Raw genomic sequence first — 21,977 nt, 5'->3', positions numbered from 1 at the left:
TTCAAAGTTGAAATAATGGCAATTTTTGGCACGTTTGTAGAATTTCGGAACTTCAAACACGATACCATTTTAAACAAACGAATAAACAAAAAAAAGTACAGTGAAAAATTAAATGGTGATCCAATGGTAACTTACGTGATAGGGCTTCTCGCCGGTGTGTATGCGCAAGTGGCTCTTAAGGGTCTGCAGGTGGCGGAAACGAGTCCCGCAGATCTCGCAGGGGTACGGTTTCTCTCCTGTGTGGATTAATACGTGGGCTCGGAGGTGGGCAACCTGACGGAATAAAAAGACAAAAAAAAAAACGGAGCAAGTTAGCTGAGAAGAAAACCAACAATGAGCCCTGGAAGGCTGTTTATAACTGTAAGTGGCACACTTTCTGTTCAATGTCAGTTTAACCCTATACAGTGATCCCTCGAAGTAGCGCCAATCCCACTTCCCCAAAAAAAAAATTTTTGTTGTTGTTGTGTGTGTTCAACGTATTTATTCCGATTTAGCATTGGAAAGAGATACATGCACATAAGACATGTTTTTTCACTTCTTTTCCCTCAAACTATAATTAAAAAAAACGTATGTATATATTAGGGCCGTCAAAATTATCGCGTTAACGGGCGGTAATGAATTTTTAAAATTAATCACGTTAAAATATTTGACGCAATTAACGCACATGCCCGCTCAAACAGATTAAAATGACAGCACAGTGTCATGGTCACTTGTTACTTGTATTTTGTCGCCCTCTGCTGGCGCTTGGGTGCGACTGATTTTATGGGTTTAAGCACCATGAGCATTGTGTAATTATTGACATCAACAATGGCGAGCTACTAGTTTATTTTTTTATTGAAAATTTTACAAATTTTATTAAAACAAAAACATTAAGAAGGGTTTTTATATAAAATTTCTATAACTTGTACTAACATTTATCTTTTAAGTACTAGTCTTTCTATCCATGGATCGCTTTAACAGAATCTTAATGTTAATGCCATCTTGTTGATTTATTGTTATAATACAGTACTTATGTACAGTATGTTGAATGTATATATCAGTCTTGTGTCTTATCTTTCCATTCCAACAATTTACAGAAAAATATGGCATATTTTATAGATGGTTTGAATTACGATTACGATTAATTTAAGCTGTGATTAGCTCGATTAAAAATTTTAATCGTTTGACAGCCCTAGTATAAATACATTTTAATAAATGGTTTTTAAGCACTTCCTATGTAACAATTATGATACGTTTTAAACAGTTTACTGTCCTACCGAATTATTTTTAAACAAGAATAGAGTAGAAAAATGCTTGTCTTTATTAAATGCTTCATTGAGTGAGTCCACTCAAATCCGCTCACGTTGCTCACTTACAATGAGTTGCTACAGCAACTATTTAACAAGTTAAACGATGATTGACGCATGCGGTGCTTTGAAGTTTCGGCTTCCAAAAATCTCTGGCAAGATCAAACTTTCCATTTGTCAATCACCGTTAACTTTAATAACTACAGTGCACTGCCTGACGAAGAAAAGCAGCAGGAGGGAGAGTGAGAATACGTGATCGGATCGGGACAGCTCATCTGTATTTATTTTTTAATTGGAAAAAAAAAAAAATCCACGATAAACTGTGGGCGCAAAGTTTGAAGCGCGAAGTAGTGAGGGATCACTGTATACCATGTACAAATTAGGGCTGCAGCTATCGAATATTTTAGTACTCGATTAATCGATGGACTAGTTAGTTCGAATAATCGAGTAATCGGATAAGGAACATGAAAAATTAAAATACCTTGGCTGAGCCTCAAACGGTATAAATTTTTAAAAAAATGAGGATCTATGTACAACAAAAGAACAATTGGCTAACTTACATAAAAAAAGTCCGCTAGCTTAAATGCTATAAAACGCGAAAGTTTTTTTTAAATAATGCTCTTAACAAATGTTTCAGACAAATATTCCCACAAAAAACGGCTAAATATACCTATAAACTAAATTATGAATGCATTAAAAAATATTAGCTCAAACAAAAACTTGGCTTATGTTGGTCTTAACAGGGAGCAGTTAGATTCAGCCATGTGAAAAGAGGCAGACCAGAGGGCAGTGTACCCACCCTAATGAATAAAACTAAATGCAAACACTTTCACAAAATTAACCATTACAACGCCACTTTAGTTAAACGAATACTCGAAGCAAAAAAAAAAAAATTTGAATATTTTTTTCTAATCGAATACTCGAGTTAATCATTGCAGCACTAGTACAAATATTAAACATGCCCTGGGTATCTTGTTTGGTATAGTTTTTCTCAGCCCAACATCATCCATATGAACTGATAGTTACATTATAACCTGTTACATTTGCATATTAGGCCAAAATATACACCAGAATCATTCAAATTCAGAAAAATATCCCGTAGTGATGCGTCAGTTGTCTCATCCAAAGAGCGTGAGTGCCCTCTAGTGTACTCTCATTCAAAGATAACAATTATCTACCATCAATTAAAACGATCATCTCTCCGATTTTCCGTAGTTTTTGGGTGCCAAATGAAAACTGGGAGAAAGTTTGAAGTCTGCAGTATTGAGTAATATTGACGGGAGCGCTCTATGAAATTATTTTTTACGGCACTTAAAAGACACCATGTGATACATCACGCCGGTGTGATCTTAGGACTCGCGGTTAAAACAAGTTAGGTTTTCATGTTATTGGGTATAATGTTTAAGGGTCAAGTCAAATATTTATAGTACATCAATTTAACGAGACAAGATAAAATATAAAATTAAAACTGACCTGTACGAAGCGAGCACCGCACGTCTCACATTTGTATGGCTTCTCTCCTGAGTGGATGCGAGTGTGAGTCTTGAGGTTGGCTGGTCGGTTGAACTGAGCACCACAGATGTTACAGCGATACGGCTTCTCGCCTGGAAACATTTTCATTTTGTTCCATTTGATTTCATATTGGATACGGAGTAATTAGGGAAAATAGACTAGGCTTGGGCGCACCTGTGTGGACGGTCTTGTGGCTAGCGAGGTTGCCCTTGTAGCGGAAGGCGGCCTGACAACGGTCACACTTGTAGGGCTTGTCGCTGTGCACTTGAAGCGAGTGCTGCTTCAGCGCTTCCTCCTCGGCAAACTTGGAGTCGCACTCGTTGCAGAAGAAGGTGCTGTTTTCTGTTTGGAAAGGGGCGAACGATGGATCAATCGCAAGTTGGAAAACGTCAGAACCGGCGGACTGGATCCACACAAGCCTGCGTGATGAACTTGAATTAAAAATACGAAAATCACCCAGACCTACCGCAACTGGAGTCTGAGTACTCAGAGTGCATTTCGGTTATGTCCTCGCCCAGCCGCGACCGCGAAGGGCAGATTTCCGAGTGCTGCGGGGACTGAGCACCGCACGACGAGCAGTTGAGGCGGTTCAGGTACCGCGACGGGTGCTGGCCCTCAACGTTCCTCAGGGATCCATCTAGTGCACTTTAGAAGACACGCACATATAGGAGTGTAAAACAAATGCATTCAGTTTTCTTCTAGGGTTTCCTTAACCAGATATGAGTTTATAGTTCTTAGGAGATCTCATGAAGTTTGTTCTACTCCAATAAGGCATTAGAAACCTTCAAATGACCTTTTGATAATTATCGTAAATAATAGGCGCCGGGGCTTTTCCAGGTTGCAGAAAACGAGTGAGTCTTGCTGACCTGAACTGAAACGGTGACAAAATCCTGTGTGGAGGTTTCACTACCAGATACTCCAAAAAAGGTCGTTTCTTTTTTAGTACTTGGGGAAAATAATCCAAATTAATCCAGTGAAACATTCATTGTGGTATCAAAAATGCCTATCAGTGACTTTATTCGATGAGACGAAAGCATTCTCTAATAATTAGCCAATCCTTCGATGATCATGCTAAATCCCAATAATACGAATATTGCTACAGTCATTGAACTGAATCTAAACACATGCAGGATTGTCAAAATCAGAGGAAAAAAAAACAAATCGAAAAACTTGGCGTAAAATATTTTTTGGTTAAATCAACAAGAGGATATCCGTTGACTCAGTTTACCATGACCTCAATGATTTATAATCTTGGTTGAACCAGGGGTTTTCCCATAACCAAAAACGAAGAAGTGTGCAGTTTCCTCGATTAAACGTTTAGGAAGAAAACAACAATTTAAACTTCTCCTGTTTGCCAACTTTTTAGACCATAATGGTTTACAGTACAAAACAAAGAATGTAGATTATCAGGTTGAGCTGGTAGTAAAAGAACTCCAGAAAGTGTTAAAGTGTAATCGTAGCAACTGGATCCTTCTTGGCTTTTCAACAACCAAGATTCATTCACTTGGATTTAGCATTAGTTACTACAGTGATGGAGAATATATGTAGACACAAACCCTAACACTTAAAAACATTCGAGGTCTCATTTACTAACTTTGTAGAATAATTTGCAAGAATTAAGTCCAAAAACCGCAAAACAGAGGAAACTTAACTCGTCATTGTTGTCCAACAAATTAAAATTCCCTTAATTAGGCTTTCCTACTCCAATTTTATAGAAGACCATGATCTAAGAGAGTGAGAATCCCCACACAAGTCCTAAACAACACCCCAACAAAAATGTATGCTCATGCATCATCACATCTGGAGCTTTTCCTCACCTGCTGATGATGTTGTTGAGTCGGCTACTTTGCGGCATGGGATGATCCTCGACGCTCTTGCGTGTGCTTTGCGCCTCCAGGTTATCAGAGTCCCCGGGGTGGAGGTACGGCTGCAGGCCTACGCGCTGAGGCGAGCACAGCCCGGTGTCCCGCAGGCTGGCCTCGTCCTCCCTAGCGCTTTGGTTAAGCACAATGAATTTGTACTTCTTCCAGTTGCGAGCTTTGGGGTCCTGTGTTCCCGATGCTGACTGCTGCGCCCCCGAAGCAGCTTGCGAGAGTCCGGCGTTCTTGCTGCTGCTGGACTCTGTTGGTGAATTGGGCTGACAGTCTGATTTGAGGGGGCTCTGTGGGCTGCTCATGAGACTCTTGCGCCCAGCGGAGGAGATCCCGAGGGGGTAGTGGTGATGGATCAGGTCCTCCTCGGCTGGCGGGGCGTGCTCTTTGTCTTTGTGGTGGTCCAGGGTCAACACAGGGTAGACCCTCTTCCTCCCACCGAGGCCTATCTGTAGCCCGAACCCTTCGTGGCTTTCCTTCTTCACCTCGTCCTCCCTCCCCACTTCCCTGGGGACGAAGTTGGCGGCATGCAAGACGCTAGAGGAACCCACCGCTCGGGCGTACTCGGCCCTGCTGACTGCGGCGGCATCGTGCGGGTGCTTGTGGTGGATCCCGCTCCTTGACAGGTCGCCAAAGGCGTTCTTGGCATCCGTTAACTTGCAGAGAGGGAAGGGGAACCCCGGCATAGGGAACTGCCCGTAGAGATGGTAGTTGCCAGGTGTGGTGACGCCGTTGAGCATGCCCGAGCTATACGTCGGCCGCGCGTCCCTAAAGGGAGCTACGCGGCCGTGTAAAGCGTCCACCACGTCGTGGGGCCGGTACGCATGGACGTCCTGGGGCATCACCAGAGGGCTCACCAGGAACTCGTCTCTGGGAAGCTTACCGGTTGGATCACTGCGGGAGAAGAGACAACGTAAAAGTCAAGAACTGTATGATGCCACAGGATGGCGCCAAGTCAAAGATAATGCCAGTCCCAAAAGGACTTCAGGTACCCCATTCACCCCTTAGAATCTTTAGCACCACCCCCTTCCGATACAGAACCTGCATTTGCTCCCATGCCTGAAGAGCTTTAGCGTTTAGCTAGAACCCAACCAGACAGATTTCTTCACCAACCTGGACTTGATGAAACGGTGGCAGGTATCCACCACATGGTCCATCTGCAGGTAGACGGCAGTGTTCATGATGGCCATGATCAGACTCTCCCTGAGTGCCAGCCTGGACGTGTACATGAAGTCCAGCAGGATTGCAAAGCCCTCTGGATCCACCTTGGGGTCCAGGCTGATGGCGTTGAGGTTGCACTTGTGCGAGTCGGTGAAGATGGTGTAAAACAGCCCGCTGTTCAGACAAAGACATAAAAATCAGAGCCATCAGTCCTTTATCTGAAGCTTATGCTTTTGACTTGAGGTTGCAAGTATCCATGCACCTGTCTAGGAACATCCTTGTCATGTACAGCTAAACCTTTTCTGTATTTTCTGGACTTTTATTATCGATTGCCAGCGGAAACCCCCCACACCCTTTTGGACCGGGTGCGTATATGTACCTGCAAGCCATGAGGACGGTCTTGTGCGCCCGGAACTGCTGCCTGCTGACCAGAATGGTCACGTCAGTGAGGATGTCCCGGCTTCGGAGGCGGTTCAGGTTGAGCAGGACGTCGCTGGCATGACGCGTGAACTGGATGCAGCTGTCGGCCAAGCAAGCCATCCTGCCGACCTCTGAAGGGCGGGGGGCGCCACACGTACATACACGCGAGAAAGAAAACCATGATTTAGTTGACAAGTTTTAGGTTTTTCTTTTGAAGCGCCCCTTGAAGTTCACCTTAAAAACCACAAGAGGGCGCCCTTTAGTTAACTAAAACGCCAGTTAGGAACATTTTAATTTTGACACGCTCCCCCCCCCCCTCCTCCTCCTAAAACGCAGCTTTGAGGAAAACGCGGGTTGACAAGAAGAGGACAACAAATTATTTAAATGAATTACAATAAGGGGGGGCAGGGTGCACAACGAGGAGAGCGATTAGGCTGCGCGTGGAAAAAAAGTGCGTGATAGAATTATGCAGTGAATAAACTCGTTTTAATACAGTAGAAGGAAAAAATTAGTTTTTGGACAAACAAATGAATTTTCTTTTAAAAACATGCACGTACAGAAAAATGTTTTTTTTTTTTTTTTTTTAGCAAATAAATGATATTTAATTTTTTTTTGAAAAGTCCGGAACATGCACAATTGTATTTCTAAGCACTTTTTGTATTTTTTTTTCTTATAAGCGAATAAACCAAGATTTAACGGTTTTAAAGTCAGACACATGTCAAGTGATGTCCTGTCACGGGTTAATCATGAACAACACATTTGTCGTATACTTTTCCCACAATGAATCAACTAATTTACTGAACTTTACATTTAATTCACTGTACTTTCTGCACTATTTTTGTCATCCTACACGCACAACTATTCCCCCCCCCCCCCCCCAATCATGTTAAAACAACGCTATAAATTTAACAAGAAAAGGCATGCAACGTGCATCCACAAACCCACTTTGGTACACTTTGCGCAAACGCAAAGAGACAAGTTGACAACTCCACCGCGGAAACGCACGCACAACACAAAACCATTATGCACATTTATGCAACAATGTCACGTTAACTGGTTGCACGTCAACATTAAATCCTAGCAAATATAACGGAGTTCAAAAACATATAGAGTCAAAGTTAGTGGAGAGTGACAACCGGGAGCTCCGAAGGGGGCGGCTCTGGCCCTCGCTGCAGCCGCATAACGCGCGCCTCATCTCGGCTAGAGCAATCGCGGAGGACCGGGGTGGTGGTGGAGGTGGAAGGAGAAGGGAACGCTTTAGCGGAGAGAAGAATGTGAATGGGGAGGTGAGGCGGGGAGGGGTGGAAGGCAAAAGACGCGTGGTCTCGGTTGTTTGACAGCCGGAGAAGCCGCCACCTCCGCCGCTCAAGTACGCACGCACACAGACAAATTAACACCCTAAAACGTTAACATGAGCAAGACAACAAATTGGCCGCCAAATGATTACAAGGCAAGCTTGGAAGGAAGAGCAGAGGTGGGGAGTGATGACAGAATAAAATGAATTTTTGGAAAAAAAATCACCTGGTAGCGCTTTCCTAGAAACTTCTTGCATCACCACTTCTAAGAAGCCCAGTTCTAAGAATCAGACCAGCTCAATTCTCGGAATTTGAGCCCGGGACCGTACCAACATCTCCGGCCAGGGGGGAAGGACTGTTAATCCCTCTTTGGCTTTTACTCACCATTTCATAACTTTTTCTTATGACAACCACGCTTGTATGATATTCGTATGTTTTCTTAAAACCTCAGCTTTACATCCAAATTACTTAAAATCGACTATTTCTTTGTAAAATCACCTAAACGAGAAGTGCACGCTAGCTCGGACTCCCCTGCCGGGTTGGTAGAGGCCAAAGTGTTCTGACGTCACAGGCCTCTTAGCCCCGCCTCCCTCCGCGGAGCTTCTGAGAAGTGGCTCCGAGTCGTCACGTGCCAGCGAGAGAGGCATCCGGCCGGCGTCGCCATCGGGGGGTTCGTGGACAGCAAATTTCAAACTCTTACTTCAGTTTATCGCCGACGCGAGACGGTTAGTTATAGGCGAGTATTTGACGGTTTTCGGCCTCGGTGCATATTTTTGTCGTCGGCTTGAAGCGATGGACTTGTTGCTTCGGCGTCCAAGTGTCATCGAAGTCAACTGAACCACAACTTTGAGGTTGGGAAAAAGTTGGGGGGGAAATAGTTTTGATTTTATTTTGGTGTAACTTGATGTAAAATTTGAGTAAAAGTAGCTGAAATAGTGGTCAGTGCTGTCAAATGTTTCAGATGTTTGAAATTATGATTAAAAAATATTGATAGTCATATTTTTATTGGCTCATTTGTGAAATGCGTTTATCTTGTGTCGATTGTTTTTCCACTTCAGACAGAATTATTTAGTCAAAATGTAATTTTATACTTGATATAGTAGTTGATATTTTATTATACATCTATTACCTTTTATTTTTTGGGGAATTTTATGTAATCTCGTATGATTTGTAGCCTTTGTTTTTTTCATATTTGTGTCTTTTTTTCAAAAATCTAATCATGATTTAAGAATTTGATAACTGTTAAAAAATGGCAACTTTGTACATATTTTTCCATGTTTTAATCCGTCATATTCACACTTCAATTGCATTTACATTTATTTATTTTTTTTAGGAAATATGAATTATTTTTTGCCATTTTGTTTGGCATAATCTTTAATGTATTTTCTCGTGTAATCTTGTGATTTATTGCTTTTATTTTGTCATACTTGTGTCTAATTTTGAAACATCTAATGATTTAAGAATATAATTTTTTTTTAAAAAATAATAAAATATATTAGTGTCACTAAGTTTTAATATAATTTATACATTTACAATATTTACTATATTGTATCATTTCAAAAGATAAGATTCTCGAATGTAATTTTCTGTTTTTCTTTATGGTTTTATGATTTTTGCTATTTTATTTTAATTATTGAACATATTTTTCCATGTATTGTTTTGACTTTTTAAAAAGTTATAATGATATATATATCAATATTCTTTTTTTTTTTTTTTTTTTTAAATCATCGCACAATTGTGTTGGATTTATTTTTTAATAAATTTTATTTTTGTATTTTTAATATTAATATTTTATTTTTTCAATATTTAATATTAATACTTTTAAGTTTTAATGTATTTTATTTATTCATTTACTAAATTGTATCATTTCAAAAAAGAAAAATGATAACCTTTATAATAGTATTTTATATACATATATTTAGAAGTTTAGACTAATTACTATTTTAGTTTTTTGGTCTTTATTTTTGTTGTTGTTGTTATTTTTGTTACCCCTTTAATTTGAACAAATTTCTTTCTTCTTTTCCCAACTCTTCTGTCTCTCATTTCTAATAATGTAAAGCACATTGAATTCGCTTAAGCGGGACAAAAATGACAGACCGTGACAACCACATCAAACAGGAGAACATGTCGTGCCGTTTCTCACACAATAAACCCCTTTTTTCCAAAACATCAACAAAAACCTATTGGAACTTTTTTGAACTTGTTTTCGTTTGTAGTTTCGAGGCAGAAAATGAGCCCAAGCAGGGCTGTCGGGGCCGAGATGCTGAGTGACGGTTAATGATGGTGCTGTGCTGACTCACCGTGGAAAGTTTGCTTGTGGTGATTCCAAAGCAGGGACTCCCCGGCTTTGTCAGCTCCCCGGCAAACAAGCGACACTTTCTGCTCTGACAAGCCACAAAAACACAGCAACATCATGTTACTTTGATTCCAAAATACACTCTAACAAGCGATCATAAAATTAGGATAGTATATTTGCGCCGCTTAGAACTTGGCGTGGGCTGAGTTCTTGTCATATTGGAGGAAATTGATTTAAAGTATTACAGTGGCAGTAAAACTGGCTCTTTGGCTGCTGTTGACGGCTATTGACGTCCAATCTGTCTGGACATGAAGGGACTTCTTTTATTAACTACCACAAAATCAACTCTGTGAATCTGATACAGATACAGGACTTGACAGTCTATGAACTACCGCAAAACCAACTCTGTGAATCTGATATATATACAGGACTTGACAGTTTCGGGCATTTTAACGAATTTTGAAATCTGGACTTCGCTCATATTGTGTGAACTTTCACAATTGTACTGTCATAAATTTCACTTTCATGGGTTGGAGGTAGGTCAGTTTTATTTAGGATGCCTGGAAGTTCAGAAACTAAATCGAGTTTAAAGGGATTCACAGATAGAAAGACTTGTAGTTCTTAAAAGATAAACTAGGGCTGCAGCTATCGAATATTTTAGTAATCGAGTACTTGACTGAAAATTCTATCGAGTAATCGGATAAATTTTTTTATTTTAGGTAAACAGCAATTATAAATATACATGAGAAAAAAAGACACTTAATCCAATATTGAACCATTTTCAGTCAATCAATGTCTTTATTTTCGATGTACATTGTTGAAAACAGCCAACAATTGCATCTCAGATGTGACTAGAAAAAAAATCACTGCTTTCACTCAAAAAACTTCTAGATCTTATAAAAAAAAACCTCATATTTCTTACCTAAAAATGTAATTACGCTTGATAACACAAATCAATTGAAAGCTATGTGTTTTTCCCATGTGTTTCAATTGAATTTCCAGCTGTGTCAAGCTATTTTTAAGTTCTAGTTAAGTTTTAAGTTAGTCTTAACCGTAAGTGCTGATAGGATTTTGAGTGTTTGCAGTTTTCAAAATAAATGGATGATACCTGCTGTATTGGAGCACATTAGGGACCAGTGCTACTTGGTGTTTTATTCAGCAATGACTACGAAGCTAAACCTGACAGTTAGCTTTATTATGTTTTAATTTTACACCCTCATCACTCTACAGCGCTGTTTTTACGGATTAAATAAAGCCTGTATGTAAGACACGTTAGCCACGCGTCGACAGTGGTCATGATCAATAGAAACCTAGCCCTCCGAAGGGCTAACGTTACGTGAGCGAGTGACAGTTACGTTATATTTATAAGCACTGAGAAGTCCACTGCTTAAAGATGGCGGCTGTTTTCTAACGCTGCCCAGACGCGTGAACGTGAACCATTTCTGTGTAGATTTGGCCATATGTTTAGGGTCATTGTCTTGGTGAAAGACCCAGTGACGACCCATCTTCAGCTTTCGGGCAGAGGGCAACAGATTTTGATTTAAAATGTCCTGGTATTTCAAAGCATTCATGATGCCATGCACCCTAACAAGGTTCCCAGGGCCTTTGGAAGCGAAACAGCCCCACGGCATCACTGACCCACCCCCATACTTCACAGTGGGTATGAGGTGCTTTTCAGCATGCGCATCTTTCGTGCCTGACCCACTTAGAGTGTTTGTTGTAAAAAGCTCAATCTTGGTCTCATCTGACCAAAGCACACGATCCCAGTTGAAGCATGGGACCGTGTGTATTTTTGTGTGGGTCGTCACAGGGTCTTTCAGCAAGACAATGACCCTAAACATATGGCCAAATCTATACAGAAATGGTTTACCAACCAATGTTCCCTCTAAGCTGCGCGCGTGCGCAATCGCGCACTGCTGGCACCTACTCTGCGCACAAGAAATTCAATGCTGCGCACAAAAAAAAAAAAAATCAACAGAAACGTATTAATTCCGTTGTAACTCGGTGAGTGACAGGTGTCCAGCAAATGATACGATAAGGTTCACTTCCGCTGCGCAGCCAATCATAACATTGACATTGCTTGTGTATTGCCCAGCCCACAAGCGCGGTGTAGGATAGCAAGCTATCAACAGTGCATGAGTGCAGCGGAGTTGAGAGACGCAAAGACCAACCCCTTATCATGGCGAAACGAACGGGCAGCGACACATCCACTCACCAAGCCAAAGTAAAAAAGAAATGCGGTTCATATAAGATGGAGTGGCTGCCGGAGGAGCATATGCAAATAGACGAACAAGCGGTGAAACTGTGTGATATTTGCCACGAAGCCAAAGTACCAAGTGAGTTTTCAGAGGGAAAAATGCGGACTGAATGGAAGTTGGACTACCTCAAGTGTCATATTCAGCAGTCATTTGGAAGCTGTTGAAAATTACGAAGACTCAAGATGGGACAGGCGATTGGTACATTATTGCAAAAAGAATGCAAAAAGACCGACAGAAGAGAAACGAGCTGTCCCACAAAACAAAATCTGACCCAGAGCAAGTTGAAGTTCTCATTGACGATATTTTACTTGCCATCGAAATGAATGCGTCAATGGTGTCAGTTCAAAAAATCCGCAATCACATGGCAAAGTATGTAAGTATACCAGAAAGCTAGCGAAGTAAAAACTATGCCTTTGAATTTTTAAACTCAATAAATGAGATCGTGGAGAACGAGACTTTGTGCAGTGTTAAAAATGCACCCTGGCATACACCGATAGTAGATGAGAGCACTGACATATCAGTACACCAAATGCTAGTTCTATATATTAAGATGTGAAAAATAAGGTGCAATTTAAGTCAGATTGGTGTGTATTCTAGTGACATTTATTAAGATATTTTAATTATGGATATTAATCATCAAATCCTCTTAATACTAGATATTTTACGGGCAGTAGAAATGCTAATAGGCGTGAAAAGGCGTGATACTGGTGTGTGGCCGCCATGTACCGTATTTTACAGACTATAAATCGCAGTTTTTTTCATAGTTTGGCAAAGGGTGCGTCTTATGCTCTGGAGCGACTGTATGTGAACTTATTCACACATTATTATATCATTGTTGCTAGTTAGCATGTTCTTTATGCTATAGTTATCTGAATAACTCTAAATAGCTATGTTAACATACCAGGCATGTTCTCAGTTCGTTGTTTATGAGTCATGTAATGCATACCGTACACTTATTCAGCCTGTTGTTCTCTATTGTATTTTTATTCTAAATTGCCTTTCAAAATGACATGTCTGTTCTTGGTGGTGGATTCTACCAAATAAATTTCCCCCAAAAATGGTACTTATACGCCGGTGCGACATATGTTTTTACCTTTTAATTGCGCATTTTTTGGCTGGTGCAACTTATATTCCAAAAAATACGGTACACATCTGATGTTGCTCATTGTGGGCCGCAGTGTGCTCAGGGAGCAGGTGTGTTTGCTCAGACACATAAAAAATTAGAGGGAACATTGCACCAGACACAAAATCAAGCTCCTCCCATGGCCATCTCAGTCTCCAGACCTTGTTTTGTTGGCAAAAGAGTGTTGTACAAAGTATTAACACCAGGGATGCTAATAATTGTGACACACATTATTTGATGTCAAATAATTTTTTCTTTATGTGGGATTTTTTCCCCACTGAATGAATGCATTTGTATTGAAGGTTGGATTTTTCTCTTTTTTTCCATTAAGGTCCCATATTATTTGAATTTTAAAAAATGTATTAGAAGCTAAAAAAACACATCTTTTTCACGGGTGCCAATAATTATGGAGGGCACTGTATATGTGTATATATATATATATATATATATATATATATATGTAGGGGTTGTTCCGATCATGTTTTTTTGCTCCCGATCCGATCCCGATCGTTTTAGTTTGAGTATCTGCCGATCCCGATATTTCCCGATCCGATTGCTTTTTTTTGCTCCCGATTCAATTCCAATCATTCCCGATAATTTTTCCCGATCATATACATTTTGGCAATGCATTAAGAAAAAAATGAATAAAAGTCGGATGAATATATACAATCAACATACAGTACATACGTACTGTATTTGTTTATTATGACAATAAATCCTCAAGATGGCATTTACATTATTAACATTCTTTCTGTGAGAGGGATCCACGGATAGAAAGACTTGTGACTTTGTATATTGTGACTAAATATTGCCATCTAGTGTATTTCTTGAGCTTTCAGTAAATGATACTGAAGTCATGCCCAAATGCATGATGGGAAGTGGAACCATTACTCTGCGTAGTGCTACCAATTGATATATCTTGTCTGTGTTGGCAAATAACATAAGGTGTTAAGATAAAGATCAATTGCTACCTTGCTTCCCATGATATTTCTAATCGTAGGGAGAGGGATTTTAAGGGTTTAGGCTGCCAAAATTCAGTCTACTCATTTTACGTTGCCTTTTATCTCTCTGTATAGGTAAAACGGCGCCATTACAGATTGAGCGCGACAATGCGTGAGTGGGTTGTGCAGCGCATGCATTAATTGCGTTACATATTTTAACGTGATACATTTTTTAAAAAATTAATTACCGCCGTTATTAGGATAAATTCCGATACTTTGAAAATGACGTGATCGGACATCTCTAGTATATATATATATATATATATATATATATATATATATATATATATATATATATATATATGTATATTAAGAAATGGTTTATTAAGCACTTAAAATTTAATAATTATAAGTTTTAAACATGTTACTGTCCCACCGAATTATTTTTAAACAAGTATACAATACAGTAATAGAATTTTTAAAAATTTATTAAATTATTTAATTTTATGTATTTATTTGTTAATTTGTTAATTTTATTTATTTATTTATTATTTAATTATTTAATTATTAAATTATTAAAGCTTTATTAAATGCTTCATTGAGTGAGTCCACTCAAATCAGCTCAAGCTGCTTACTTACACACAGTGATTTGCCACAGCAACTGTTTAACAAGTTAAACAATGATTGACACATGCAGCGCTTTTGAAGTTCGTGTCTCTGGCAAGATCAAACACAAACATATGTCAATCATTGTTAACTTTTAACTTTAATAAGCAACCCCAGAGCACTTGCACTTCCTGACGAACAAAGAGCAGGGAGAGGGAGGGAGCGAGAGTGAGAATACGCGATCGGCTCGGGACAGATCATCTGTATTTTTTTTTTATTTAATTGACAGAAAATCCGCGATGGACTGAAGCCGCGAAGTTTGAAGCATGAAGTAGCGAGAGATCACTGTAGTCATTTTGGACTTGGCTCATATTGCGTGAACTTTCACAAGTGTACTGTCATAAATTTCACTTTCACGGGTTGGATCTAGGTCAGTTTCATTTAGGATGCCTGGAAGTTAAAAAACACATTCTGAATTTAAAGAATGAAGTATAAGTGCAACAGTCGTTCAATAACGAAGATCTGTCAAATAAACAGTACTGTAAGTTTCGGAAATAAGCCGCTACTTTTTCTCCTCATTTTGAATCCTGACAGTGTCATCATAAGACTGCCATAAGACTGTCATAATTATGACATGACACTATCATGGACATTAATGAATGTTTATGACAGATGTAATTAAGTGTCATCCGGGAAATTATGTCACTAACTCCATTTATGTCCAGCTCGGATCTTTTACATCCATTCAAAAGTGGGATCATTTGCTGGATAAAACAAAATGACATCTGTCATAAACTTTCATTAATGCTCATGGAAGTGTCATGTCATAATTATGATGGTCTCATGACAGTCTTATGGCACCACTTTCAAATAAAGTGTTACTAAGTACCATAACTAGCAATTAATGAAACAACTGGATCAGTAACTGAAGAAATAATTAGGACAGAAAATGAATTTTGATTGTTATTTACATCTGTAGCGCTACAAAGCATGCTAGGAGGCATGTTGGACGACAACAGTGTTGACAACAGAGGTTGACTGTCTCCCCCATGGGAGCAGTGATGGCCAAATGAAGCTTCTTAAAACAATGATGGTGGTTCATGATGGTTCATTTTGTCTTATGACAGTCTTAAGATGCTGCTGTCAAATAAAATGTTACCGGTTAATATCATTTGGTGTAAATATCCCATAATACAGTCAGGACAGCTGCGGCTTATAGTCTAGTGTGGCTTACCTATGAACAAATGCAGTTTTCGTGTCGGAATTTGTGTTGGAATTTAAAAACATTTAAGTGCAATAGTGGTCCAATGATGAAGATATGTCAAAACTATTTAATGATTTACATTACAATTACGTTGTCCTACTTTTTGAGACCTTAATATTTATTTTCCTTGAATGTTGGCCCGGTGTTTCACTGACAAATCAGAAGAAGTTCAGATATTGGAAGTCATTATTCATTATGAGCAGTATTCATTAGAAAGATGCATTTCTGCATGTAGAGTAACTTTAAAAAAAGAAAAAGAAAATTTGAGTTGGCCCCCTTTAGTTATAAGTGTCTTATTTTGAACTCTAAAAGGAAACCAAATGATGGTGGTAATAAGCAAAAAAAAGTACTTATGTCTAGAGAGTGAGTATTCAAGCCAACTGCCCAGATGTGAAAATCTTTCTAATTTACATTTAAAAAAAAAAAATTCTACCTCAAATTTTTAATTTTAATGTTTAGAATTGTATTACATTTTATTTATTCATTGTTGTAATTTATTAAAAGATATACTACAGAATTTTTTGCATCTTATTTAAACTTGGTGCCGTTTTTTTCAAAAATATTTATCCATAAGTTTCGATTTCCAAAAAAAAAAAAAAAAAAAAAAAAAAATATATATATATATATATATATATATATATATATATATATATATATATATATATATATATATATATATATATATATATATAATGTTTACACTTAAAACTTTAAATATTTTGAATGTTTTCTTTAACAACAAGTGTTATATACTGTATATAAAAATGTATTTGTTGATTTTCTGATATTGTAGTTTAATCATATTTAATATTAACTTTTATTATATAGTACTTTAAACAAAATTGTAGTTTCATCTTTATATTTTAATTTGATCCTTTTTATTTAATTTTGGTTTATGTATTTTTTTTAAACATTAATATGATCTTTTTTGGCATATATAGATGTCTATATTAATTTTAATTTAATCATTTTTATTTGAAATAAATACACATTTTAATTATTTTATTTTAATAATCCTATTTAAAAGATATGTATATATATATATATGTAGATTTTATGTGTATTTTATTATTTTGATTAATTATACTTTGATTAAATTATAATAGAGATCCAATGTTAATTGTATTTATTTATTTATTTAATTTATTCATTTATTTATTTATTCATTTTAAATAGAAGTAGTTAAAAAAAATTGGGGGCGGATGCAAACATTTATTTTATTGCACTATTATGCAGTTCTTCCATACATTTTGCACTTGAAAAAGATTATTTTAGTTGTTTTGACCAGACGGAATCAACGGATCGATACGCGCCGTTAAACGAAGGCGAGCAGCCTTCCGCCTCTCATTAAGCATCCTTGTGACGTGACCCAAATGAACACCGCCTGCAGTTTTCCTTTGTTTTTAACCCTTTTGTGCCTTGACGCTCGCCGCCGTAATGCGTCTGACATCGCTTCCCCCCCTTGAGGAACGCTGGAGCATCCGCCCATCTCCATCCGCCCCAAAAAAACACTGCAGGTGTAAACAAACCGCGAGGGAGGCGGGTAAAAAAAAAAAAATCAAATAATTAAGAGTGCAAACAAAGAGCAGAGTCAACTTTATTTTCATCTACTCAGGGGATGTTGGAGGCACTGCTCTCTCGGCATGCTGATGCATAATGCACTGCTAGTGTGGTGGCACGTGTGAGATATTCAAAGATGACTCTTCTCATGTACTGCTTATTTGCCAAGATAGGTAAAAACACTTTCAAGGGATTGGCAAACCGATAAAAACAAAGTGGAGACCTCAGACTGGAAAATACAAAATAGAAAAATCATTGATTTAAGATGATATCTGTTTAAAACAATGAAACAAACTACACCTAGAAGGCAGGAAATCACCAAAGATCACACGCCTGTCCCGCTTTATCGCCGTTAAAGGTACGATACAGGTTTTATAGAGTTACAGTGAGGCAAATAAGTATTTAGTCAACCACGAGTTGTGCAACTCTCCTACTTGAAAAGATCAGAGAGGCCTGTAATTGTCAACATGGGTAAACCTCAACCATGAGAGACAGAATGTGGGAAAAAAAACAGAAAATCACATTGTTTTTAAATAAATTATTTGCAAACTAGAGTGGAAAATAAGTATTTGGTCACCTACAAATAGCAAGATTTCTGGCTGTCAAAGAGGTCTAACTTCTTCTAACGAGGTCTAGCGAGGCTTCACTTGTTACCTGTATTAATGGCACCTGTTTTAACTCATTATCGGTATAAAACACACCTGTCCACAACATCAGTCAGTCACACTCCAAACTCCACTATGGCCAAAACCAAAGAGCTGTCGAAGGACACCAGAGACAAAATTTTAGACCTGCACCAGGCTGGGAAGACTGAATCTGCAATAGGTAAAACGCTTGGTGTAAATAAATTAACTATGGGAGCAATTATTAGAAAATGGAAGACGTACAAGACCACTGATAATCTCCCCTCGATCTCGGGCTCCATGCAAGATCTCATGGTGATCCAGAAGATGACTGGGAGAATGTGTTATGGTCATATGAAACCAAAATAGAACTTTTTGGTAGAAACACAGGTTCTTGTGTTTGGAGGAGAAAGGATACTGAATTGCATCCGAAGAACACCATACCCACTGTGAAGCATGGAGGTGGAAACATCATGCTTTGGGGCTGTTTTTCTGCAAAGGGACCAGGACCTCTGATCTGTGTAAAGGAAAGAATGAATGGGGCCAAGTATCGAGAGATTTTGAGTGAAAATCTCCTTCCATCAGCATGGGCATTGAAGATTAGACATGGCTGGGTCTTTCAGCATGACAATGATCCCAAACACACGTCCAGGGCAACAAAGGAGTGGCTTCGTAAGAAGCATTTCAAGGTCCTGGAGTGGCCTAGCCAGTCTCCAGATCTCAACCCCATAGAAAATCTGGGGAGGGAGTTGAAAGTCTATGTTGCCCAACGGCAGCCCCAAAACATCACTGCTCTAGAGGATATCTTCATGGAGGAATGGGCCAAAATACCAGCAACAGTGTGTGAAAAGCTTGTGAAGAGTTACAGAAAATGTTTGGCCTCCGTTATTGCCCCAGATCGAGGGAGATTATCAGTGGTCTTGTATGTCTTCCATTTTCTAATAAATGCTCCCACGGTTGATTTCTTTACATGCAGCGTTTTACCTATTGCAGATTCAGTCTTCCCAGCCTGGTGCAAGTCTACAATTTTGTCTCTGGTGTCCTTCGACAGCTCTTTGGTCTTGGCCATAGTGGAGTTTGGAGTGTGACTGACTGAGGTTGTGGACAGGTGTCTTTTATACCGATATCGAGCCAAAACAGGTGCCATTAATACAGGTAACAAGTGGAGCCTCGTTAGACCTCGTTAGAAGTTAGACCTCTTTGACAGCCAGAAATCTTACTTGTTTGTAGGTGACCAAATACTTATTTTCCACCATGATTTGCAAATAAATTCTTTAAAAATCAAACAATGTGGTTTTCTGTTTTTTTTCCCCACATTCTGTCTCCCATGGTTGAGGTTTACCCATGTTGACAATTACAGGCCTCTCTAATATTTTCAAGTGGGAGAACTTGCAAAATTAGTGGTTGACTAAATACTTATTTGCCCCACTGTAAAACAAAACAGGATGTTTACTCACTTCCTCGAAAGTCCAATGGTCCCACAGTTGTCGGACTTGTTTTGGCCAATCTCGGGGTGAACGGAAACCTTTTGAACCCCAAAAAGGCTCACATGCCTCTCCCTGGTGCACAACAAAACCCCACAGCACATTTGGCTGTCGTGATACAAAAAATAAATGAATTAATCAGCAAAATCAGCTGAATCCGCAGTTCATCTGCATGCTATAAACCAATGCTGTATTGTGAGATGCTGACCCGGGTGACGTCACATTCGCATTCATCCTAAACCCGAGACTGGAGCCGGAAGTCACTCATTTTCATGGCGTGGGATCCAAAAATTGAATAAATAAAACGATTGCTTCCACACACATCTTCATTCAGAAGCATAAATACCGCGTGAAATATGAAATAAACATGCTTTTTGATGTCATCGGCACTTCAAGTGTCTCAGACGAAACATTGCATATTACAAACAATTTAGAACGGAAAATGAAGGAGAAAGGATACGACAAACTAAAGCATTCTCCGAAGAATCGCTAATGGCAGAATAACGCCCATTCGCGGCGGGGAAAAAAAACACGTCTAAAGTCCGGCCCTACTTTATTCTTGCGCGGACGGCGGGTGACAAAAGCCCGAGGCCCGGAGGTTGCCTCACTTGCAAAGCGCTTCACTTTTGTCTGAGGTTTTCGCAGCAAAATTGTGCCGACTTGAGCGTTCATTGTCAGCAAAGAGTTTTTTTTTTCGTTCGGAGCGGCATGATGCAACACGGCTGTAACACCCCAACACACACGGAGATGTTAGTGCTGTTAGCGACACGGCTACTCCTCCTCCTCCTTTTCTTCTCTTTCAAACTCTTTTCTTTTCTTATTGTTAACTTTTTTTTCCCCGAGCGTTGCCGAGCCAACGCGGATGTCCATAAAAGTCATCCTAATGATTATTGACAAGTGCACTTGAACAATCACTTCATGGATAGTCTAGATATATTTAAAGATGATTTATCATCTATACAGTCCTGGAAATGCAACTATAGATGCGATCTTTGCAGTCTACGTTCAAATGTATTAGACGGTTACTGCTGTCAATGGCAGGCAATGAGTTAAAAGAACATAATTCTTTCGATGGTAGCTTTGCGAGTAATGTTATTTTTTAAAAATTGTTATTCTCCTCACTTTTTGGTACGCTAGTCTTTCAACACGCTTTCACCTAATGACTTCATTCTAACATTTTTGAAAAATTCATTCTAAACAGGCATCGATTCAGTTTTTGCCAAAAATTCACGGTTCTACCAAAATGTTAATTTTTATGAACAAAAAAAATTCCCATTAATTTCCTTCAATATTTCACCAAAATGTCACAATTTTTTACCAAAAACTCACAACATGACACCCATTTAGATCAATTACGGCAACTCCATTGATGCGGCTGTACATGTCCAATTCAGTTATGGTTTTATACAGTGGGGCAAATACGTAAGTATTAAGTCAACCACTAATTGTGCAAGTTCTCCCACTTGAAAATATTAGAGATGCCTGTAATTGTCAACATGGGTAAACCTCAACCATGAGAGACAGAATGTGGAAAAAAAACCAAACAGAAAATCACATTGTTTGTTTTTTAAAGAATTTATTTGCGAATCATGGTGGAAAATAAGTATTTGGTCAATTCCAAAAGTTCATCTCAATACTTTGTTGTTTACCCTTTGTTGGCAATAACTGAGGCCAAACGTTTTCTGTAAGTCTTCACAAGCTTTTCACACACTGTTGCTGGTATTTTGGCCCATTCCTCCATGCAGATCTCCTCCAGAGCAGTAATGTTTTGGGGCTGTTGTTGGGCAACACGGGCTTTCAACTCCCTCCACAGATTTTCTATGAGGTTGCGATCTGGAGACTGGCTAGGCCACTCCAGGACCTTGAAATGCTTTTTACGAAGTCACTCCTTTGTTGCCTTGGCTGGTGTTTGGGATCATTGTCATGCTGAAAGACCCAGCCACGTCTCATCTTCAATGCCCTTGCTGATGGAAGGAGATTTTCACTCAAAATCTCTCGATACTTGGTCCCATTCATTCTTTCCTTTACACTGATCAGTCGTCCTGGTCCCTTTGCAGAAAAACAGCCCCAAAGCATGATGTTTCCACCTCCATGCTTCACAGTGGGTATGGTGCAATTCAGTATTCTTTTTCCTCCAAACAAGAGAACCTGTGTTTCTACCAAAAAGTTCTTTTTTGGTTTCATTTGACCATAACACATTCTCCCAGTCCTCTTCTGGATCATCCAAATGCTCTCTAGCGAACCGTAGACGGGGCTGGACGTGTACTTTCTTCAGCA

The 21,977-nt window shown here is 39.0% G+C and overlaps 2 protein-coding genes across 4 annotated transcripts in view; one reads left to right on the top strand and one right to left on the bottom strand.

The window, feature by feature from the left end:
• Positions 1-21,977, top strand: part of smx5 — a 69,142-nt gene that overhangs the window by 12,157 nt on the left and 35,008 nt on the right. The window lies entirely within an intron of this gene.
• The window catches only part of bcl6aa (BCL6A transcription repressor a), a 44,249-nt gene that overhangs the window by 6,030 nt on the left and 16,242 nt on the right, over positions 1-21,977 (bottom strand). The window contains exons 1-8 of one of the 3 annotated variants that reach the window (XM_057840455.1): positions 9,846-10,220; positions 6,210-6,381; positions 5,783-6,004; positions 4,616-5,563; positions 3,265-3,443; positions 2,973-3,140; positions 2,760-2,890; positions 136-273 (exon numbers count right to left, since the gene is read on the bottom strand). In XM_057840455.1, the coding sequence (XP_057696438.1) occupies positions 136-273; positions 2,760-2,890; positions 2,973-3,140; positions 3,265-3,443; positions 4,616-5,563; positions 5,783-6,004; positions 6,210-6,381; positions 9,846-9,960 (2,073 nt within the window). In that variant the 5' untranslated portion in view covers positions 9,961-10,220. Of the gene's footprint in view, positions 1-135; positions 274-2,759; positions 2,891-2,972; positions 3,141-3,264; positions 3,444-4,615; positions 5,564-5,782; positions 6,005-6,209; positions 6,382-7,771; positions 8,218-9,845; positions 10,221-21,977 lie in introns of those variants that run through there. The other 2 variants (XM_057840453.1, XM_057840454.1) reach the window with 2 other exon arrangements.

Source organism: Corythoichthys intestinalis, chromosome 7 (assembly GCF_030265065.1).
Source record: "Corythoichthys intestinalis isolate RoL2023-P3 chromosome 7, ASM3026506v1, whole genome shotgun sequence".
Classification (NCBI taxonomy): domain Eukaryota; kingdom Metazoa; phylum Chordata; class Actinopteri; order Syngnathiformes; family Syngnathidae; genus Corythoichthys; species Corythoichthys intestinalis.
Note: the sequence above shows the minus strand (reverse complement) of the source record. Positions and strands in the feature narration are given on the sequence as shown.